The sequence below is a fragment of the Melospiza georgiana genome, chromosome 3, assembly GCF_028018845.1.
Source record: "Melospiza georgiana isolate bMelGeo1 chromosome 3, bMelGeo1.pri, whole genome shotgun sequence".
NCBI classification, from domain to species: Eukaryota; Metazoa; Chordata; class Aves; order Passeriformes; family Passerellidae; genus Melospiza; species Melospiza georgiana.
Window position 1 is genome coordinate 101,137,625 of NC_080432.1, and position 23,149 is coordinate 101,160,773.

Consider the following 23,149-nt stretch of genomic DNA (forward strand, 5'->3'; position numbering starts at 1 on the left):
CCTTCCTTAATTTACATTGTCAAGTTGTTCAAAACCAAAGCTTGCCATTCTCCTGTATTTCAATATAATACATGTATGCAAATAAATATTATTTTAGTATTCAAGAAATTAAAATCATCATTTTCTATGTATAAGGCAATAAAATGAGATAACACCTCTCTGTGGAAATCTGTGAAAGTTATCTGCATTTCCTTCCTGCTTCTCTGCTTTTGCTAAGGTTAAAAAACTGCTAAGAAACATCACAAAACTGCTTTTGACTTAACACCATCCCTGACCACAGGGTGTCACTGTAACATTAAAATATCTAATTTCCCAGTTCCCGTTGTTTCAAAATTAATACATTCATCGAGGGGAAAGAAATCCTTTTCTTCCAAATCATATTGAGATGCAAGCAATTTGTGGGCAGACGTGCCACATAAAATAGGTTAATACTACATTCCTTTAACTCATTGTACACATCTTTTCATATTGCTGCTGACACATTTATTATAAGCAAAGCTGGCAATGACATCTAGAGTTAAAGTTCCCTAACACTTTCTGTCATAAGGCCCCACTTTCAGTTGTTTATTACTTTGTCAGCCTTTAACTGCTGGAACTTATATTTTCCATACCTTGTCTCTGCCTCAGATCGGATTGTTTTGAAAGTTTCAGTGAAAAATGGGCTTGGCCACTTCCGGGAACAAGTTTTGGGGAAGAAAACCACTCTGTTACATTCATATTCAATAAGTTTTACATGAGTTTCTTGGAGATATTTTTGTAGCTTTGCAGTCTCAAGTTTGGCACAGAAGGGGTACTGATCTTAAGAGATCTCAGTCTGGACTTAGTTACAAGCTCAGGGAAGTTCCACCTTATTTACCACCCCATTGTCAGGAACTGGTCAGTCTGGGAGTTAAAATGCCCAAGGGTCAAGGGAGCAGCAGCTGACCATGTTTTTTTTTTTTTCTTAACTTCAACGAAGAATTGTGAAGAAATTTCTCTGAGCCTGAGTTGAAATATCTGTGTCCCTGACTGACAATGCATCACCTGCACAAAAGCCAGAGCAGTGAGGTTTGTGTTGCAGATCTGGTTCTTCAGAAAACATTCATGGATGTTTAGGGGGAATCAATTCCATTCAACAAGAGACTGGTTTTGAGATTTTGGAATGTTAATAAAAATCCTGTGCCATAACACAATTAATGAAGCAGATGTTCACAAATCATTATTTTATTGCCCATGCAGGCTGATTGTGCTCCTTTCAGGAATATGTGCACTCTTATATTTAGAAACACTGGGGTTTGCTGGTGTGGGGCTGTGCTCAACTCCAGCTCTCCCTTGCTAAGGATCACAAAGCTGCAGGGGGAGCAGGAGGCACGCCAAGATCTTGTTGGAACCCATGAAGATGCAATCATCATCAAAACAGTAAGTGACTTTCCAGTCTCCCTTCCTTGCCTCCCCAGGCAAGCCAGGGCATTGCCAGATGCTGCTGCTGACTCAAAGTAAGCAGCTACTGCTCAGGATGCTCTTCAGCAGAAGTTGCTGCTCTCAAGCAAACCTGTGATGGTTTAACAATTTATCTGCTTTCCATGTCATGAAATAACCTGATCTATAAACACACTGTATTTTTTCTACAGACAAAAAAATGTTTGAACACAGTCAGGAGACCGATGAAATAGGTAGGGAAGAGAAGATAATAATCTTGTGATCTGGAGGGAAAGGGGAAACTAGACAGAAAAGGCAAAGGGCAGCTTTGGGGTAGGCTGGGATGGAACTGTCCTGTCCAGAGATGCAAAAGCTGTGCCAGGTTTCCTGTGCCCTACATCATCACGTACCAACAAGGTGTTTCTCATATGCTACATGCACAAATGAATAAAAATAAACTGGAAAACAAACAGAGGGCTTTGAATGGACAAGGGAGATAAGTGATTGCTTAACTCCATGGTAAAGTTATTGAGGGTAGCTTTGGGAGAGGAAAATTTAACTGGAACTGGACAAAGAATGCTTGGAGCTGCTGACTGTTATGGTCCAATGAATAAAGAAAAAAAATATCCACTTACTTCCATGGGTGGCTTACAGAGGATAAGCTGAGTAGACACACATCCACTAAAATAAAATGGCTGAATTATCATAATATGGGACATCAGCTGAGAATGGATTGAATGAAGGACAGAACAGGTAAAAATCAATGTTTGAGATGAATGCTGCAGGCAGTGCACTTCTCTGTCAGCCACAATACTGAAAAGGGGAGAGGATTGCTATGAAGAATCAGGGAAAGGCACTGATTTGAAAGGCCTACTATTTGAAGTACACGTGGCAAAAGTGGAACATGTGAATCTATCAATGAAGCATGGCAGCAAGCTTGGGCATGACCCAAGCATGACAGCATTTTAAAAGGCCCCTTTTTTCCTACATTCAGGGAGCATATAATGAAGTTAATCTATCATATGTACCCCTCTTACTGTGTCTGTACCTTAGAAAGAAACTACAAATTCTTTCGATCTTGTTTTTTTGTCCTTGCTAGCTTCTGCCAAGTCCCAAACCTTCTAGTTACTGAAGACCAACTTGTGTTGAGCCACTCTTCAGCTTAAGCTGAGTGACCAAATTGCTCTTGAGGTGTAATTTCTCTCACTTCTTATAACCAGAACACTTGCAGCATTATGCACTAAGTGGCAGTGGGCACTACCTTGTACCAATGTGAGCAATCAAAATAGATTGATGACATAAAACATCTCTTGTTTTAAAATAAATTTGCAGCAATGACAGCATTTATAAAAACACAGGGAAAGTAGAGCAGAACTATTTTCATTCCACAGTACCACTATCATATATCAGCATCAGGGTATCTAAAGGACTAAAAAATGCCAGCATTTAAAAGGTCATATGACTTCACTTCAGCCTAAGCCTTTCATGCATTGTTACAATTTTTCTTATTATTTTAGAATGTACTACAAGGATATGTAGAATTTTGAATCCTAGTTTGGTCTTCACATAATCCATGGTATCTTTTGCATTTTGTATTAATGCATAATATATGCTTAGTACTAGGAATACATAAGATAATTTTATAGCAGTTATTTTGTAATGCAAGAGAATTTTTGGAGATAAATCTCACAACAGAAATGAACAATTGTGCATCCTACTCAAGCTGCACACATATGTATCTCCATCGTTCACTATTACTCCATATTAGAGTCAACCAAAAATAATTAATATAGTTAATGTTGTTAAACAAAACTTGCACTTTTTATTCAGACTTAACTCGTATTTCAAATCTCTTTTAATTCTATTTTCAGAATCCCCTGAGTGAAACAATACTTTATTCTACTTTAGCATGTAGGATGTATGGAGGTTCAGAGGCTCTGCTCACCAACTCATTGACAAACCACACTCATCACAAAGAAATTTCCAAGATGTAAGGTAAACTAACCTTAGTAAAAACTCCTGGCATTCTTTACATCTTCTGGATTGCACAGGTGCACATCCATCTTCTCCTATATATGGAAAATAAGAACTGCATCCTCCATTCAAATGCTTTTAACTTATTTACAGCTAGACTGGAGACAATATTTATCATCACAAAGTATAAAGCCAAATGTCCTTTTTCTTCAGGAGCACCAAAGATTAACAGATTAGAATGTTTTCCACATGTCCACTTTGGTGTCAAGAGAATATTAAAGAAGTTTTCCAGCTTCCGCAGCTCAGCCAGATGTCAATGGATCCCACAGTGAAGCAAAATTGGCAGAGTAGCCTTCTCATGACCCCGGCATTGTTTTATCAAGGATCAGTTTAAAAGTATAAAGGGCCCATTTCTTGCTGAGATCTGTAATGTTTTTCAGCCCTTTTCCCCTGCAATTACACAAAAGTGCTGACTTTGTTGAACTACTGATATGCAGTAGTATTTCTTATGCCTTCTCTCACACTGTGCTGTAATTGCTGTTTATGTTGGCACAAGAAAAGTACCACGTCTTGTTTCCACTGTACATTTCCGGACTCTGGTTTCAGTAACATCAGTGGAGGATATTGTACTGGGCATATGTTTTGTTGTGTAAACATTAACTGGTAATTTACCCTGTCAATCTCCACAGCATGGCTTCTAATTACCAGAGGTTGAGGAGCTTCAGATGGACATTTTACAAAATATTTACAGCAGCTATCCTGCTTCTTTTTTTTCTTCTTCATTGCTATTTGTGTTTTGAAAATCATTGCAAGAGTAAAAACTCCATCAAATGGAGTAAACAACTCCTTCAAATACCATAAAACAAAACTCAAAACCAAATGTATTCATTCTTGTGCACCTCATTCTCTGGAGTAACTAAAGACCAGTTTCCCAACTAGCTAAGTAAAAATCATGGCAATATTACAGTAAACATGATTGTATAGTAAAGTACCAGATATTTCTGTTTGCTTGCAATTTGATTATTCACTTTATTTTTTTAAAACAAGGAAAAAAAAATTATATTGGCATTTTTTTCCTAAAATTCATTCTTGCCAAATAGCCTGTGAACTTGCAAATGGCTGTGCACATCCTTATTTTATTCAAGACTCAGACAAATGTACTTAACAAATGGGACCACTTAGGTCTTGTTAGAAAATCTACTGCAAAATTCAGAACCAAGGAACAATCTCCCTTTAAGAGCTTTGGAATGTATGTTTTAGTCATTCATCTGTATAATTTCAAGGAAGTAGCACTTTATATGTTGTGCAAAAAAAGACAGTGTCTTGAGTAGAATTCCAGGATGGGAATCATTCCAGTAACAATAATTACAGCAACATGGGCAAAGAAGATGCAATCAAATAGGGCAGTTTTTGTCCAATCTAGGCAGAGAGAATCTTTATTTCAAATAAAATTTTTATCACAATTTTCATTATAATGCAAGAAACTTTTTTTTAAAGTGTGATAGTTTCTTTTCATCTACTGATCTATTATAATTGGATCAACTTTATAATGTTCATCACATTACAGCACCTTAGCATGTTACACTGCCTCCCCTTCAAATACATTGATTAATTAATTGGTGGCATTAAGGTGGGGAGCCATGAAATGTAAAAAAGGCCTTGAAAATTTTCTCTTTTTCTGATGCAAGTTCATTTTTATAAAAAGACATCTGTAATTGTCTATCCAATGTATCTGCCGGCAGTACAGCCAGAACACTTCTTTTGTTTAAAAAGCCATTCAACCTAGCACCTTGTATTTTACTATAGATGCATATTATATTGCTCTGCTAAATCTACTTCTATTTTGTTTACTTGGCTTATTCTTTAGAGGAAAAATACTCCATCAAGTTAAAATTATTTCTTACTGTTGCAGTTCTTAGTGCAAGCAAAATTTAACTGCTATGAACATTGGAGAAAAAAATCTTTCTATAAGAGTTTACTTTATGCATTTGAATGAACTCTGTTAAGCAAATCACATCATTTGCCTCTGGCAATCTTACCACATATCATTTGCACTAAGCAACAAAGAACAAAAAAGTAAACAGGCAAACATGCAAGCTGGAGTGCATAACACTACTGTTCATTTATGTTTAAAAATTATAAAAATGTTTTTATTTCTGAATGCCTGACTGTTTAAATTCATAGTGCAATATTTCAAAAGAAAAAAAAGATAAGTGACAAATTATTTGACTCAAGAGACTGTTTCTGCCTTGCTTCTGCACAGCACAGAATGAAAAAAATGATTGTCATACTTTAGGTACTACATCAGCTTTGGTTTCTGTCTTAGCTGAAGAGTCATCTTCAACTTATTCCACTTATGCAAATGCTCATTTGTACTCCCAAGCTACAAAGATCCACCCAACACTCATTTGGAGTGAATTCAGAACTCCAGCCTTCTGGGCACAGTTATCTACTGATTTTCTGCAGTTATTTTTACCTTAGAAAACATCCTAAGATCTTGTTTAAAGCCACTTGATACATCTCAAAATAGGAAATAACTCTCCCTCCCTCATTGTTTGCTAGATGATAACAAAATTCCTTCTGAGGAGCTGTAAATATTCAAGAATGGCCAGAGGTTTAGTTCCACCCCCTCAGCACAGCTGTCTGTAGAGCTGCCCAAAAAGGAAGGAAGCATCATCCTGTAAACACAACACTTCCCTGCTGGAGACCCTGGGATTTGTCATTCCCCAAGTCTGTTCCAGAGATGGCAAACTCCTCTGACCCTTGCTTAGGTCTCAAAATTCAGGTTCCATGCAATGTCCTCTTTTTCCAGCAAAAACTAGAATGCACACACTCACAAATAATGAAAGGTCATGAAAACAATCATTTCTAAGAGGGAAGCATTGTAGTGATTCTGTCTTTTTTTACAGTTGCTATTAAACTTTAAGAAAAACTGCTTTTGGGTAAAAAGGGAGAGGGAGTAATTCCCACCAAGTAGAAAAATAAACATGTCTAAAAGCCATTTATCTTCTAGATGTGTACAGATTTAAGTTCCATATGATTATAGGGAGAACTTCTAAAAAGTCAAGCAACACTTATAGAAATAATTTATTTTCAAAAAAGAATGCAAATTAAATGAGGAATTAAATTCTGAAAAAAAAGTTTTAAAGGTACTTAATTGTATCTTGACCAAACTTTTGAAAATTTTCTTTCACAATTATTTTTTAAATTATGTTGAAGTATTGTATTTTATTTCTGTCAGTGCTCCACATACCTTTTTAGTGTCCAGCATATAAGCTGAAATCCCCAGAGACATCAACAGCACACTCAGAGCTGACCAAAACCTCTGAAATCTCATCTGCAGAGACATCCTCAGATGTCACTATGGAATGCCATTTGTGGAATGCCACAAATGCTACTGGGAATGACAGCAAAAACCTCTCTTTTGTGTGTCTATTGCACAGGCAGTTGTGCTCTTCTGTGGCCGTGTATATGACCAAAAACCTCAATGGCATCAGGACTAGAATTCAACTGTCCACTGTGGGTAACTCTTGCATAATCCTTGGCTCAGCTTTGCCCTAGGGCAGACAATTCCACCAAGCAATTCCTGGCACAGTCTGGCAACTAGCACCCTTTAGGGACCATCCATAGCTGCCAGTCTGGAGTTTTGGTTTTTGGGATGCAAGGTTTACATAGCAATTGGCCACAGAGCCAGAGAGGCCAGGATGTGCTGAGCATGGCAACCCTCTAAAGGAGTAACACAGCAACTGCAGGAATGCAAACCCTATGGAGAAAAACAACCTCACCTCTCAAATTACCATGGCAGCTGACGAGATGGCAGCTGAGGAAGAAATGCAGGTTGTGGCAGGGGTGCTGAGAAGGGAAAATGGGATGGGCCTGCAAGGATGGGTTCTGAGATGAGCCAGTTGTGTAGGTTTGTATTTGTGGAAATCCCATTTCATTTGTTGTGGAAGCTGGAAGGTGTGGGAGAGACAAGCAAGACGCCATAAAACTAAAAGGGATAAATAACAATTGCAGAGGACTAGCTTGTCTTTCTGTGGATGAGAGAGTGCTTATGTAATGCTGAATAAGGCACAACAAACGATCTTCAGACCAATGAAAATTCTTTATTTTCCAGTCATCTAGATAATCAAAGCTTTCATTTTTAGGAATTGAATCAAAGACTGTTGTAAAATAGTTATCAGTTCAATTTCTGATTGCTACAGGCAGTCATCTCATTAAAAGCACAGCCAGTACCTATCAATCATGCAAAAACCACCCCAAAATACTACCTTTTATGCATGCAATCCAAGGCACAACAGAAATATGCATGGGGAATGTGACACCAGTGTGCCCTCACCATACTTCTTATGCATGCTAAGGATCAGTGATTTCAGGTTTTTAGTGCTGTATTTTCACAGCTTCTAAAAGTACTAAATATTTATTTTAAATGTGGCTTAGCATTTTGAAAACTATTTTATACTAATTTGTTCTATAAACACCTGAAACCCTTTTTTTTTTAAGCCTTATTACATTTCCAGCATTTGGAAGTAATTTGTTTCCAGTCCAAAAAAATGAATGTCTGTCTCTAACAAAAAGAGCTGGATTGCTGCCCAATCCACTTCAGAACTGGATGATGCTGACTTTTAGCCATTTAAATAGTCAAGTTAAACAAGACGCTGCTGGGATGATAAAAGGGGCTCTGTAAAGAGACTGTTGCTCTGGCTATGTGGACTTAAACCTATCAAACAATGACTAGGAAAACAGTGAAAGAGAGAAAAAAATTAACCTAAGTACCAGGGAAAACATTCGGGTTAGGTGAATGCAGGAGCACAGTATCTGCTCACATCATTCTTTCCTCTTGCCAGGGAGCTGCCAGCAGGATATTTACTCTGTTTAAGCACTCAAAGAGGCCAAGAATGGAAAAAAGGAATTACAAAGGGCAGCAAAGTGAAGGGGACTTAGACACTGACAGGCTGTGTGGAGTATTGCCCTAAAAAGCAACTGTAATCTGCTATATAATTTTGTACCTAAATTATATTCCATGCAATTTTGTGTGAGCCTTGTTTGCAAGCTCTACTTGCAAGCTTCTTATAATCTTATTCATACTAGTATCTTATAATTACTAGTTCCTTTCCCTTTTTCAGACTATATGACAACTAAAGATGCAGCAGAACAGAATCTGATGAAGACCAGAGAATCATTTAAAGTAAATTCTCTGAATCTGCTTACTTTTGCATAGAAAAAAGTGCGTTCACAAGAGGACAAAGATGCACAGTAATGAAAGCAATATTAGAAATTTATTTTAGGTACTGATCAACTAAATCAGTATGTCTTTAATGGTTCTAGATTTAATGAAAATGATCATGAGGCTTAAATTGGAATGTACCACTGACACTGCAGAATGAAATGTGTAAATGAATGACATTTACAGGATGGAGAACTCAGAAATTAAAGCACTTAAGACATGACTAGGCAGGATACAATAAAACAGCATTCCAAGAAAAAGAAATGTACAAGGAGGATACAAGCACAGAAAAAGAATATTTGGGCCAAATTAATTTTTTTTAATAAATACACAGTTTCAATATTATTTGTATAGAAATTATCTTTGCTTTTAAGACAGAAAACTAAAACCATTTCAAATTTTATTTGTATAGTTGCTGCAATAATTTTCCGTTAATATTCCATTTATATGTATGAATTTGCAGGGATATAAAGAAAGATGCATACATTTGCATGTAAAAATCAAATGTTTAAAAATACTTTAGAAGATAGCTGAGGTTTGACTGTAAGCCAAAGGAAAGTCATGTCTACTGTTGCAAGTCAGCCCTAGTGAGTAATCTGAAGATGAGAATAATCTATATATGATGAAGGCTCTCTTCTCTTAGTATCCTGAAACAGACTTAGACTTGAGGTTTGTTCGTTCAGTAACTAGGTCTGAAAGCTTCTGAAGTCCAATATTACAGCATATTACAAGCAGCTAAACAATGTGTATTTCTATTATTCAGTAATCTTTTATAGTAAGCTAAGTTTTATTTCAAATAAAAAACAAAACCCACAAAACCAATAGGCTACCTATTGGTATATGCATGTAAACAAATCTAACTCAGGAACTCTCACTGCTATTTCAATACACAATAACAAATATATTCCTCTTCCTATCTTAAAATATTCAAACAATAAGAACCTTGAAACAAAATCTACCATATAGGTTACATTCTGCAAAAAGCAGCAGAAAGCAACAAAAAGGCAGTCATTAATTCTTTTGTACTGATCTAAGAGAAGAGTAAAACTAGGGCTGCTGATTCTTTAATTCTTTTGTATTGATCAGAGAAAAGAGCAGGACTGATGCTGCCTGTTCATTTGTTTAATTCCTTATTTTGCTGTTATTAAAGGCAAAAACATAAAACCAGTACAAAAAAAAAAAAAAAAAAAAAAAGACAAAATGCTGGAAAACATCTGCCAGATTTTGAGCATGAATGCCTATGTTTTCATTTTCTTCCCATATGTAGGTCTGATTTACCCATTTGTGCAGTATGTTTTTTCATTTACAATAGTAACTAGCTGACTTCTCACAGTAGCAATATCATTTGATTGAATGCAAGGTTTTTTCCTACTTTCTTAAAGCAGACACCCTCTCTTTAAGTTTTCTGCAGAGGAAGAAAATGAATATTTTCTTCAGCCTGATACTTTTGCATAATTCACCTGCCATTTCCCCCCTAACTTATTTGCTTTCAAATAGAGTATTATTCACCTGTCTTGTCAGCTTTCACTCTCAAACAACTCTACTCACATGCCTTCCCAGTATCATGTACTTTGTCTCCAACATCTGGTTTTTTAATTGCTAGCTTTAGCTAAGTGCTATGTCATTTCCACAGGGAAGGGGGAATAAAAGGAAACAGAAACAAAAAGGCAAATTGATGTTTTCTAAGGAGTTTTATTTTACTGACAACACTTTGCTAACAATTCAAACGTACTGTTTATATTTTCAAACCCAGAAAATACCCAGTGAGTGCCCTGGATATTTTAATTCTTAGAAAAATCCAAAAGTAGAAATCTGGGAATACCCTTAAATAAACAGGCATGTCGCAGTGACGTCTCTTGCTTTACCTAAAATTTTGTGTATTCCCATTATCTTATGTTTGATCTCAAACATTTTCTTTTGCATGTTTTAGAATATTACACAGACTTCCACTTACAAATTGGGCTAGCTATCCTGTTTCTCACAATTCAAATCTAAAATTTGAAAAAAAAATAATTTCTGCAAGTTAGAACAATTACCCTTAACATGAGCATTAGAGTATTGCAAATTATTCATTTAAGCAGGAAAACCTAGGATGCACAAGCCAATATATCCACAACTCTGCTGATGGGTGCTTTCCAGCTTAAAGAAGTTCTGTTTCATAATTCCATTTGTTTCCTGCCCTTTAGCCAACTTTCCACTTATTGCATGCCTCCACACCTTCATATGAACTTCCACTGCAGAAAACTGCAAATTTCTTTCTAAAAAATCAAAGCATGTGATGGCCACTGTACATCCTTTGTCTTCTTTGGCAGTGATTGCCTCAAAGAATTCCAGCAAAATACTGAAGCATGACCAGCCCTTCCTGAATTCTGTACAGCTACCCTCAGTCAAGCTGAATTTTTTGGTCATGTTTCCCTATCTGAACCTTGAAATTAGTTTCTGGAGATCTCTGTGAAGTCTTCTGCAGTTTCCTGGCATATATTTGTAAACAGCAGAAGAAAGCAAACTTGTGAGGTCTGCTGAAGCAAGCATATTAAATTTTTTTCAATATCCCCAAATATGTGCATTCTTCTATATGGCAAGTGTCTCCTATGCTCACATTCTGTGTCATAATGTCTTCAGAGTGCCAGGTTGTGCAGGACAAAAGAAGTGGAAGGTTGCAGGGTTCAGATAATTTGATTAGGCACATAAGTATTTTGATCATTTGCTCATTCATATACTTTAGCTTTTTAAATCTAAAAAGTACATTCTAGAGAAAAGTTGAAATCTATTCTGTTTTTAAATTTTAATTTCAAAAACTAAGTATGGTTTAATTCTTCACAAAAACTATCTGTACTTGTCTGATGATCTTCCTCTGTTTTTTTCCTTGCACTTCACAAAGTGAAAGAGATAAGCCTTACTTCTGTTTTACAAATAAAATAAGAAAAAGTAAGAAAAAGCCATGAGTAGAGTGACATGTTAAATTAGGAAAGGACAACCCAAGATGTATGTTATGGTTCCTGTCTCCTATACCTCCTTAATTCCATACAGTATCTCCCTATTAGCTTAGAAAAACAGCCTGTAAGCCAGCGTTGAAATTTTAACTGAACTGTCATGATTATTTTTTGCTCTGTTAAAATTTAGTTGAGATATAAAGAATTTAATTGCCAGGTAGTGAGTGCCCCAGCACACTGCTGAAAAAACACCCCAAAATGCTAGTATCATTTAATGCACTATTGAAGCAAGAATTTTGGCAGGTCAATACAAGCTCATTCTGTCAGTTACTACAGAACTCCCCAAAACCAGATTTTTTGATGTGTGTAGCAACAGACAAATCTGGCTGGACCAGCTTCCTCAGCTAAAAATTGCATATTCACTGTTACAGGAGTAATTCCTTGCACAACATTTACATGCTGGGATTCACACTTTTTCACAGTTACCTATCTATCTTCTCTGCCTTAAAACAGAAGTGTCAATTCACTGTACTGCACTATAGCTGTGGATGACTGTGCTTTTCAGGGAAATAGACAATGTTGCTTACAAATGAAGAATGATAAGGTATTGTTTTTTAAAATTTCTTTCTTGATCAGTACATAAAACTCATGAAAACTAAATTAAAGGTATTGTGTTTATAACTTTTTACAACATAGTTTCATAAAACTGTACTTGAAATTGTACTTGACATTTTCATGCCATTTTACCATTATTTTCTTTTATCACTCCTCTATTCAATTAGCTATTCTATTCAGCTTCTAGCTGTAACTACTACTCATTCACTGGGACAAGCTAGGATGAGCCCTCATCCTTGTAGATACCTACTATAATATGTCAGAAAAATCCAAGGTGAAAGAATTGACTGCAGGATACAAATGTTCAGTGAATTTTCTAGTACAGAAGTGTTCTTACATATGATGTATTTATTTGGGAATTCATCACTATGGGCATTACAGGTATATTCTCTTATGTCAGTCACAGAAATGCAGACCTGAAAACTTAAAAGGAAAATATCAGCAAACATAATCTGGTACCTGAGAGAGATGTTCAAGTGCTGTCAGACACCAACACAAATTTCTCAGGCTTTCTTGAGTCTGTTTTTTTACCAACAGAGCTGCAAGTGGAGAACTGCTAGGGCTTTGTGTACACCCAGACACCAGGAAATGCTTTCTGAATTTAACTGAGTAGGAATCTCTTGCCTCTGCAAGACAAAGCCTCCAGCTGAGCTCCAAGATCAAAGCACAAGACCTGCCAACTCTCAGCACTCACTCAGCACCACCTACCATTAAAAACCATCCTTAAAGCTCAAGTTATTGGTTGCCAGTCCCTTCTCTAAACACTTGACTGTCTTGAAAAGCAGCAAGGACAGACAACTCCATAGAAGGAGGCAAGCAAGGAGTCCAGAGCCATAGCCAGGCAGGCAGTGGCAGCAACATCACCAGAAAAACAAAGCCATGAAGCTGAGTTAGAGATTCAAGATTGGAATGAGCTCTGGACACATTAATCAGGATCAGACAAGACCAGCCAGGTCTGGGGGTAAGCCAGTAAGTCAAGCCAGCAGGTGAGGATGAGAAGGAGAATCAGGGAGGTACCATATGGCACAAGTGCAATTGCAATGCTGCTGCAGAGTAGCTCAGGCAACAGCCAAGCACTAAAGCTTCAGGTTTAAAGCCACTGCCTGCCTGGCAGGATCCTTAGCAGCAAGCAGCTCCTGGACAAGAGATCTCAGCAGCAAGCTGGCCTCTAACCTGCACCATAAGGGGGGCATGACAGCTTGTGACTTCAAGCAAGCTCAACAGCTATAAAAACCAAAGCCTGTATTTGGAAAAAAAAAAAAAAAGAATAAGATGGACAGCTACATACAGGAGATGGTTTGGGGTGGAAAATTCATCTCATCTAACGTTTTGCATGGAATTTCATGTAAATCATGGAGGAGGGAATTTTAAACATAGGAGTTGTTTTAGCTGCTTAACTTAGGCTCTACCATTTCATGCTGCTGGCTGTTGTAAGCTCTATTCCTGTAAAAATGATCCTTGTAAATTAATAAACCATGAACTTCAGCACCTACATTCAGATTCCTCTCCTGTTTCTGGCAGTTAAAACAGCCAGGCCAGTCCTGAGTGCCTTTTAGTAAACCTAGATTTTACTACAGAAGTAAACTGGATGCACAAAAATATGCAGTTTAGTTAGGGTCTCCAGCATACACCATGAGACTAGAATCAATTTAGTTAAGTGATGCAGGGAAAAGGTCAGCAGCCCCCCATTTTTATTTGGATTTACTTTTATTTAATCTTTAAAATTCAAGGATCTTAAAGAAATTAATAAAATGTTATTAAATATTGTAAGCTCTCGAAAAGGACGTATATTATGTTTGTAATAAAAACCTCAAATCTGGATTTTGCAGTCTGAACCTTGAAAGTTTAATTAAAGGCTTGATAAATTCTGGTTTTGGTACTAAAGTGGGTATTTTATATAAAAATTCCTGTTTTCTGGAAAAAGGCAGAACTCATAAAATGAAGTTTCATTTGGCATGTAATAAACCTCATTCATCTCTCTGTGTTAGGGTGAACATGATTACACAAGGTGGTAAAAATCCTTGGTCTTTCTAAGCCATTAGGGTTTTACAATTGTTTTTTTAAGTTAGAATTTGATCCTCACCATGTAGAGATCAGTTCATTCTAATGAATTAGGACAGCAATTTGTATTTGATAAAATTCTATGGGACGATCATGTGGTTGTTTCCTTTATTCAGGTATCACAGCCAGACAAATATCCTCTTTGCCTCTCAGCATACTCTTTTCTCTTGTTTGAATATATGTTATAAAGACACACAAATCTATTTCTGGCAACTACACAAGTTTTCCAGGAAAAGAGTTCTTTAACACTTCCATTAAACACTTTCCACACCCCTTTCCACTTCTGTGCACAAAACAGAAGTCAATTGTCAATGAAACTCAAATCTCCTTAGATAAGGTAAGGTCTACCTTAGCAGGGCCTCTCCAGAAAGAAGTTTCCTGACCCATCTTTTTACCCTTCCTTGGAGATCTGTAACATTTTCCTATAAATGTTTTACTATTTCTGTTACATTATGTGTTTGTCACATTATCTAATGCACACATGTAATTTTACTCAAAGTACCATAAAATCTAACTAGATCTCCACATCATTTCCCATCTTCTGAATTGTCTTTTTAGTAAATTCTATACTCTGGTAGTTTTATATTAAGCCACGTAATCAAGAGGCAGTCATGTTTCTACTTTAAATGTTTACTGGTTTCTTTTGAAGCATCACTTCATGTTCCTCACATTTTTACATAGATTCTTTTCATAAAATGAAGTGAATTTCCTTTCTAGCTGTATTATTTGCTTCAGCAATTCAAAAAATTACTTATGCTTTAAAAGTTGGCTAATGTCTCTCCCATCTTTCACTACCTATCCTTTTCTTAAAACAACACATATAAAACTGAATACTAAAATTGCATGACTACTGCCCTCCTAATTTCTTATACAGATACGGCCTGTCAGTTCTAGATGACTTTGGATCAGCCCCAAACGAAAGAAAATATTCTGGGTAGTATAATCCTGCATGAAACAATGTGATCTGTATAAAAAATCACTTACTGAATTACCAGCAACTCTTTCCACTCCTAGGAGATCTCCCATCGAAGCAATGCCTGAATTAGTGCAGAGTGATTTGTGGCTTTCCAGCTGTCATTCATTAATTCTTAGGAAATACAATATACAGTGCAACAGTACTCAGCCTGGGATTGTTCAGCAATGTCTTAGGAAGAGTGTAATTTGTCTGCTGAATGTTCTTTAAACTTGTTTTCAAACAATAACTATAGCCTATTATTTCTATGACCCCCCAAACACATTTCATTCTTGCTGAAATATTGTGTCGGTCACGCAGACCCATAAATGGGGAAGGGAAAGGAATTGTGTCTGAGTAGAGTTTGGTTCAGGAAACAGCAGCTGAGTTAAAGACAAGGGGTTTTATCCCAGTGCTCTGCCAATCCTGTATCTTTGGCAGAAAGGAAAGCACAGGCAAGGCTGATAGCAGGGACTAGAAGTGACCTGGGCACTCTGACTCACCAGCTTTAGCACTTCACCACACAGCCAACCTGCAATTTAGGAGTGCCTGTTTTAGCAGGAGCATTGCTTTAGAAGGAGTTATAACTCCCTGCTAGCTGCCTTGGGTTTCTGACCAGAGACAAAGAGGACGCTGTGAGGTGCAGGATCTGTTTGAGGATCCAAAAGCCTGGGGACCTTCTTCTACGTGAGCCAAGGAGCTGCTCGCACAAAGCCAGTCAGAGAGGCTGTGTAATGCCTGCTTCATCAGGGCTTTTGGCAAACCCTATGACAAGTTCAGCTGAGCCAAAACCACTGCACCTTTAGACATGTACTTTAGGAGACCTTGACAACAGAGGGAAGTTTTCTGGTGGGTCTCAGGCACCCTTGCCTTCCCAGAAATATGAGAAGGTTGCACAGAAATTTCTTTTTATGTCTTCTGCTCTCTAGAATTTGCATGTTAATTATTCTAAACAGCACATTAGGTACCAAAGAGATTTTTTTTTCCTTTAGCTCTTACACAGTTGGTTTAAGAACTAAATAAAAAGATTACAAGAGGTAAACATGAGACAAGAAGCACTTACAACAAATGCTGGAGTTAACAAAGCATAGCCATTGTTCAGTGTTTAGTAGGCACCATGACAGCAATTATTTAAAAGAAGGATTTGAAAAACAATGCTTCAAGTATTTTTATGGCCAACTCCTCCCATGCTCAGGGGTTTACATGCTTTTAGCTATTGCATCTGCAACTGAACCTAACTGTGAAATTAGTAATTTATTTATCCCATGGTACATACACACACATTTGTAACAGTAAAAGTGAGTAAGGGTGAATAGCAAATGCTGTGAGTAAAAGTTAGAACCTTTCTTACCAGATTTTGTCATTCCCTATTTAGTCAAATACCTGTAGATTCCCATGCTGGAACCTTCCTTGTTCCTTCTTGTGCCATATACCACTAACACTGTTAACACAATTGTAGCTAAATAACATAATATGAGCTCTGCCAAAATAACAAGTCAGACAAAGGAAACTTTGACCTCCAAAATTACTGCCTGAATTGCATGGAAACAGAAGACACCATTAAGTATAAAATAGAACAATAAAGGCTGACAATTTGTAAATAGCTAATGACTCTGCAACACTTAGTAAAAGTAGGTCTCCTTAGCAAAGCACAGGCACTTTAAGATATTTCTCAAGATTGTATCTTGACAAAAACTACATTAGAACTTGCAGTCTGTTTTCTGCATTGTGTCCTATTCTGAATCTCTTATGGAAATTAATTCTGATAATTTAGGCACAGATTTGAAAGCCAATTAAATAAGATATAAAGTTGTCACTAATCTTACTTGGAAGGCATAACTGATAAACAAAAAAAGAATAATGAAGGCATATGAATAGTGATAAAATTATCCAGACTATTCTATGTACACAACTACTAATATTTTAGACTCATCCATCTGAAATCAAGATGTAATTATGCATGATTCTATTTTACTTTTAGACACATCCACGAAGTAGCAATTTTAGTTTAGTAGAAAACAAACATACAGATGTTCCTAAGAAAACTGGAATCTGAGATATCAGAAAAGAATTATTTAATGTCCCTCCTTCATCTAATGTCAATGAAATGTAATAATCGTAACTGTTTCTTAGTGATTTTGTATGGAATTAAGGTAAATAATATATAAATTTTGACATTTCCTGGTAAAAGCAACAGTAATAATACCAGTAGACAATTTGATGTGTGAGGAATACTTTCCTAAAGTTTAGTGAATGCCTTTTTGCTCTTCTAATGATTTCTTTAATGGCAGGATTTTTTAAAATTGCACACTGAATTAAAATAAGAATGGTATTATTGTATATTATGAAAGGAAAAACCAAGTCACCTGCATGGCTGTGAGGATATTGGCTAACGCCTGGCCATACGTGTCATGACAGTGAACAGCAAGAGCACTCAAAGGAATTTCTTTCATAACAGCTTCCAGCATTTTTTTCATACTTCCAGGTGTCCCCACACCAATTGTATCTCCCAGAGAGATTTCATAACAGCCCATACTGTACAGCCGCTTAGATACCTGATTGGAAACAGAAAAACACCAAGAGGTCAAGATGAAAGAGTATAAAATAGGGTCAAGAACAAACACTATAAAGGACATACTTCTGTACAGGTCTTAGTTTTGGACCTACTGAGGTGGATCTATTTATCAGACAACCTATATTCACTGTTGAAAACTACCATAGAAGAAGAACATCCCACAGATCCACTTATTTTAAAATTATAGTTCTGCTACATTCTGTATGTGGAATAGCTAACCAAGTCAAATCCATCAAAAACTTGCATTCTGACTCTCCCACAGAATCCAAACAAGCAAAATTTTAAAATTATGAATTAATTTCTGTCAAGCCCTTTCCTAACATTTTCTTATCTCTGGGGACTTCCCAGCTGTTTGGTTTTCTCCATGTACTTTTCAGCTTATAAGTTGTGCAGGGTACAGACCTGTTCTTTTGTTTGCATATTACATGAAGCCAACAAAGATAATAAATAATTAACAAAAAGCCTCATTTTTCTTTCTCTTGGCACTTAAAAAAATCAATGAAAGCTGAAATTTTAACGTGCTGCAGTCAACATTAATTTTGCAATATCAATTTTGCCTTCTTTTCATGAAATTAAACATTAAAATATTAACAAAGCAAAACTGCAACTTAATTAACATTCTGGTCCCTAAGTTTTAAAAATTTTCTTAATACAAAACAAAACCATATACAAATAGGTCTTACTTATGTAAGCAGAGCCCTAAATATTTCTGGAATTACATCTTCAAGGAGTTCTTTGCATGAGTGAAAACCGAGGTCTGGCTTCATAATTTTTGCATGGAGAGAAACACATTCGGAAGCACAAAATCATATTTTCACGGAAAATATTGCTTCAGGAATTGAATGCAGGCGCGTTCCATTTTATTTTTGTTGGATTCATTTGGAAAGATTCCACCTTATTTTCAGCTGCTCAATATGTTTGTCCCCTTTAGGATTCCCCACTGTGTATGAAAGATCCCAAAAGACTACTCCACTGGAACGGAATCCCAGTTTAGAAACTAACTGTTTAGAGATGAAAAAATACAACCCTCTTCCAAAAAGACATCTTAAGTCACACTGCAGTCTGCTGTTAAAACAATTCCAGGGCTCCATCAGAGGGATTGCTGTGAGCAAGTCTGAGGAAGTGCACAAAGTGCTGCACCAGCAGTCTCGGAAGCACAGGATTAATATTGCTGTTCACTTAATTCAAAGAACAGCTGAAAAAAAGAAATAGTCTGAATCATCCTGTTTAAGGCTTGGAAGTACTATGACTATTGCAAATGTGGTAAAACTGTGCTTTAAAGTCAGATTCCCTGGTTCCTATACACATAAATTCAACACACTTTTTAAGAAAGGGACATTCACTGGAATGCAAAAGGGATTCATCTCACAGCATATTTCTGTATCATCAACACATGGCAGGCACATTTTAACTAGACTACTGTTGTAAGAAAGAAAAAGGATCATCTGCAGTTAGTGGTGGATTGCAGTCAGTTAAATCCCAAACCTTAGTATTTCTTCAAGACCAGGGCAAAGAAATGTACTGCATTTCCCCCCCTATTTTTAATGCACAATTCAAAGTTTTACTAGTAAGTATTTTAGTCATAACTTGGACCATATAAACTGCTAGAAATCATATTGCATTCACTTCTTTTTCATGCTCAGTCCTTAGGTTTTTCAGTTTCCTAAATGCAGAGTTCTGAAAGAAGGAAGAAGAGAGGATGAAACTTAACAAGCTGAGCATCATCGCTGACTCGTCACAACCTAAACTGAAAAAGAGATCTAAATTTAATGTATAGCTTGGAAGCAGAATGGGAGTTTTTGTACTGAATTTTCTATTCTACCATAGTAGAAGGCAGATTGTTAGTTATAGTTTTGTAAGTTTTCAACATGGATTTTTGGGAGGAGAGTGTGGGAGAAGAGAACACACTGTTTTTCTATGTAATCAGGATGTGAATATGAGCTTTCAGCTTTGTTGATTGAACAGGGTTGTGTTCTGCACCACTGAGCTATTTTGCTATGCGTATGAGTTTCCCTTTGGAAACATTGCTTGGCACCAAGCATTGATCAAAATGGGAATTGGGGAACCAGCACTGCAGCTTCTTAGGCATGTGAACAGTCCTACTCCTGGAAATATCAAAAACTATACTCCTATATTGAACACAAAAAAAGCTGATAATCCAGTTATTGATTATTTTAAGTAATTAACAATCTAAAAAACCTTCAGTTCTTGTGCTGTAAGGGAAATTTTAATGATCCAATAATATTCGAGTAAGAGTAGGTACATTTTCTATAGTTTAGTCAGAATGTGTCCTGGATAATATTTAACTTAATGAATTCACTGCTTTAGGTTAAAAGGAAGCTAAAGAAAGAAATAAGCAGGCAGAAAGACAAAACCAGGCAAATATATGATGGAATTAAATGATAATTCATTATACAACTGGCTTCAAGGATGCTATATAGTGTTTCTGAAAACTTTCAGGCTTTATCTGCCTAAAGTTGAAATACTCAAACAACAAAATGATAAATGGTTAAGCAGTGACTTCCTTTCAAGAATCAGCAGAATAACAGGACTAGGCAGTTTATTTCAGGATATGAAAACTATTTGTTTGTTTGTTTTAAATAAAGAACCATACATATATATCTGATAGATTCCAGAAGTCTGAAGGCATCTGAATTCTGCACTCACTTGATAACTATGTGTAAAGAAGTTACGTATCTAGTATGCCAGAAATTAATGTAGTCTGCAAAAATCTGTAATAACGCATGTAGTCTGAAATAATCCACCTCTCCTAATTGTTTTTTGCTTCAGTTAAAAAATATTTTGCTTAAAAAAATAAAAATGGTCACTGTTACTGACGGGAGGAGAAACTGTCTAAACGTTTCAATCACAGCTGCTGATTGCAATACACAGTCAAGGAAGTCAAAATTCTCCCATCCCAAAAAGATGATGACCAGAGCAGCAGCTCTCTGAAACAGTTTAACAACTCAGCCAGTAATTTTTGTAATGCTGATTCTGTACATGTATTTAAACAAAAGATAACAGATGCTTCTATATATGCAGCAGTACTTGCTGAATCAGGGATTGAATTAATAAATTTAATGTGGTAGCTTTTATCATGAACACATACACAGTGGTATACAGGTACTCAAGATGACACTTAATAGGAGGAAGATAGAAAATAAAATGGCTGTGTAGTAAAAGTTTCCTGGTCTGGAACATTAAATAGCAATCCCATGGGCAAACTGAGAAGGAGCTCTTCTCAGTAAAAGGAGATTCTCTCAGTGGGAAACAAGCAACACATGGAAAGAAGACTTTTGGGGAACATGGTAAGCAGTATGTCATCACTGCTCTAACTAAAGACGTGTCATTTCTAACCTTCACTTCATATTAAAACAAATACATTTAGAAATACTGACAACCTTCCAGGTTGTTGTTTTCTTTTTCCAAAGAGTCTGAGTATGTGTGGATGCTGTGGGAGAAGTATTATCACAAATTCTATCTGGAGTGTAAACTAGAAGAAGATTCAGGAGAACAGGACCTGAAAACCACCCACACAGAACATAATATATCAGACAAATGTTGACTCGTTGCTAGTGCTACAAATTAAAAAATAATGGTTTGGATTTTCTGCTAGATCAACAAAAATAGGTGATTAAGTGTAAGAGAGAAGACAAGTCTGTCTCTAGGTGGAAGGCCAGCATGTTCTGTCTTAAGCCTCTTGGAATTTTTACTCCACTTTTGATTTTTTCCAATCCATTTAAGCTTTGATGCCCTCTTTGCCTTCCTGCAAAATTTTACACTTCTGTTTCACTCATCTCTCTTCTGGAAAAAGGACTGGACTAGGATATCTTCTTCCTTATCCTATATTCCAAATGAGGAAAAGGGGCAGGGAGGGAAGGTGCAACTTACTCCATCATGGCACTAGAGCAATTTAAGAAATCATACTGGGGGTGAATTTTGGTTCATGTCCATTGCATAACCCTCACCAGAAGCATAATGACAAAACAGTGTGCTTATTCCAGTATAAAATGGATTTAAAAAGCAAAAAGCTGTGAAGGAAACCCTTTTATACAACATAGTCCACTGACATATGTGCTTGAGTCTATTTGCTTAAGTAATTTCTTACCTTCTTGCTAGGTGAAATACTGCATAATATTTTTTCTCATGACTGATAACAATCAAAATGTGCTATTTTTCTCACATTTGACTGTATATGGTTAAGTGAGGTTATGCACCAAGTTTTAGTTTTAGCTAGGTTTTTTGCTTGTTTTCCTTAAATTTTATCTGTTAAAGATCTTTTTATGATTAAGTAGAGATAATTACATATATTTTTGATTTATTAAAAAGACAAGCCAGAAATTCACTCTTACTTCTGCCACTTTATCTGGTACAATGTTTCCTTCATATGGGCATCCTAAGGCACAGGACACATACCTGTAGCAAAAAGAACACACAATATTCTGGTTTATATATATATATATATACACATAAATATATATATATGTATGTATGTATGTATGTATTCATACACGTTACATTAAAAATAGATTAAATATAATTTTGAACACATAAACCAATCAACATAAAGATTTGAATGAAAAGCTAAAATTACATCAGATGACCAGAAAAAAGGTTTATCAATTTTCCTTTCAGATCACAGAACAGCAATGCAAATCTTTATTTATGTTCAATATACGTTACGAGTTGTAAAGGATTGGCAAAGTGGCCAAGTTTACAGTGTTGTAGGAGACTTGGTCTTTATTGGTATTTCCACCTGAAGTTACAAGAGTCAGCTCAAACTTTACCTTGCCTTGCCCTCACAAGGTATTCAGAAAAGATATCACTTTCTTCCTTGTAGTACTATCCATATCATTGCAAACATGGACACAGACTCCTTCTGACAGCCCCACCATCTCATCAGAACTGTAATGAGGACATACGTCATCAGAACTGTGGTGAATGAGGGACCTTTCACACTCCCTCTCTACTGGCATTTCTGTCCCAGTGCCCCAGAAGAATTATAGCTCCATTGCAAGCTGTAATTTAGGCATGACTGGGGACAAGAAGAAACTGAGAAGCCAAACTGTGTCCCTAAGCAGCTATTGGCTCCACAAAGAACAAAAACTGAAAGCTGCAACCAAACTTCCATTGTTCAGCCCTAATGCTCTATTAGCATAGAATTCAGTGTAAATTCCTCTTTTTAATGGCAATTAAGACCCATGAAATTCTAATTAAACTTCTAATTGTTTATCTTAAATTGATCAGGAATATGATTAAACCTAACCAGAAACATCCAGTCAAAATCAAAAGTGTGACTGTAAAAGGATTTACAACAGAGGCCTGCAGAGCCCCAGTCCCAGTGGGAGGTTGCTCAACTGCTTAATAGGAGAACAAGAGCCCTCATCGATCTCCCATCATTCCCTTTCGCTCAA

General features: G+C 36.5%; 1 protein-coding gene across 1 annotated transcript in view; it reads right to left on the reverse strand.

Moving 5' to 3' along the window:
* HMGCLL1 (3-hydroxymethyl-3-methylglutaryl-CoA lyase like 1) overlaps positions 1-23,149 on the reverse strand; it is a 76,375-nt gene that overhangs the window by 12,168 nt on the left and 41,058 nt on the right. The window contains exons 6-7 of the mRNA XM_058019505.1: positions 22,088-22,151; positions 17,527-17,715 (exon numbers count right to left, since the gene is read on the reverse strand). Coding sequence (XP_057875488.1) covers positions 17,527-17,715; positions 22,088-22,151 — 253 coding nt within the window. The remainder of the gene's footprint in view (positions 1-17,526; positions 17,716-22,087; positions 22,152-23,149) is intronic.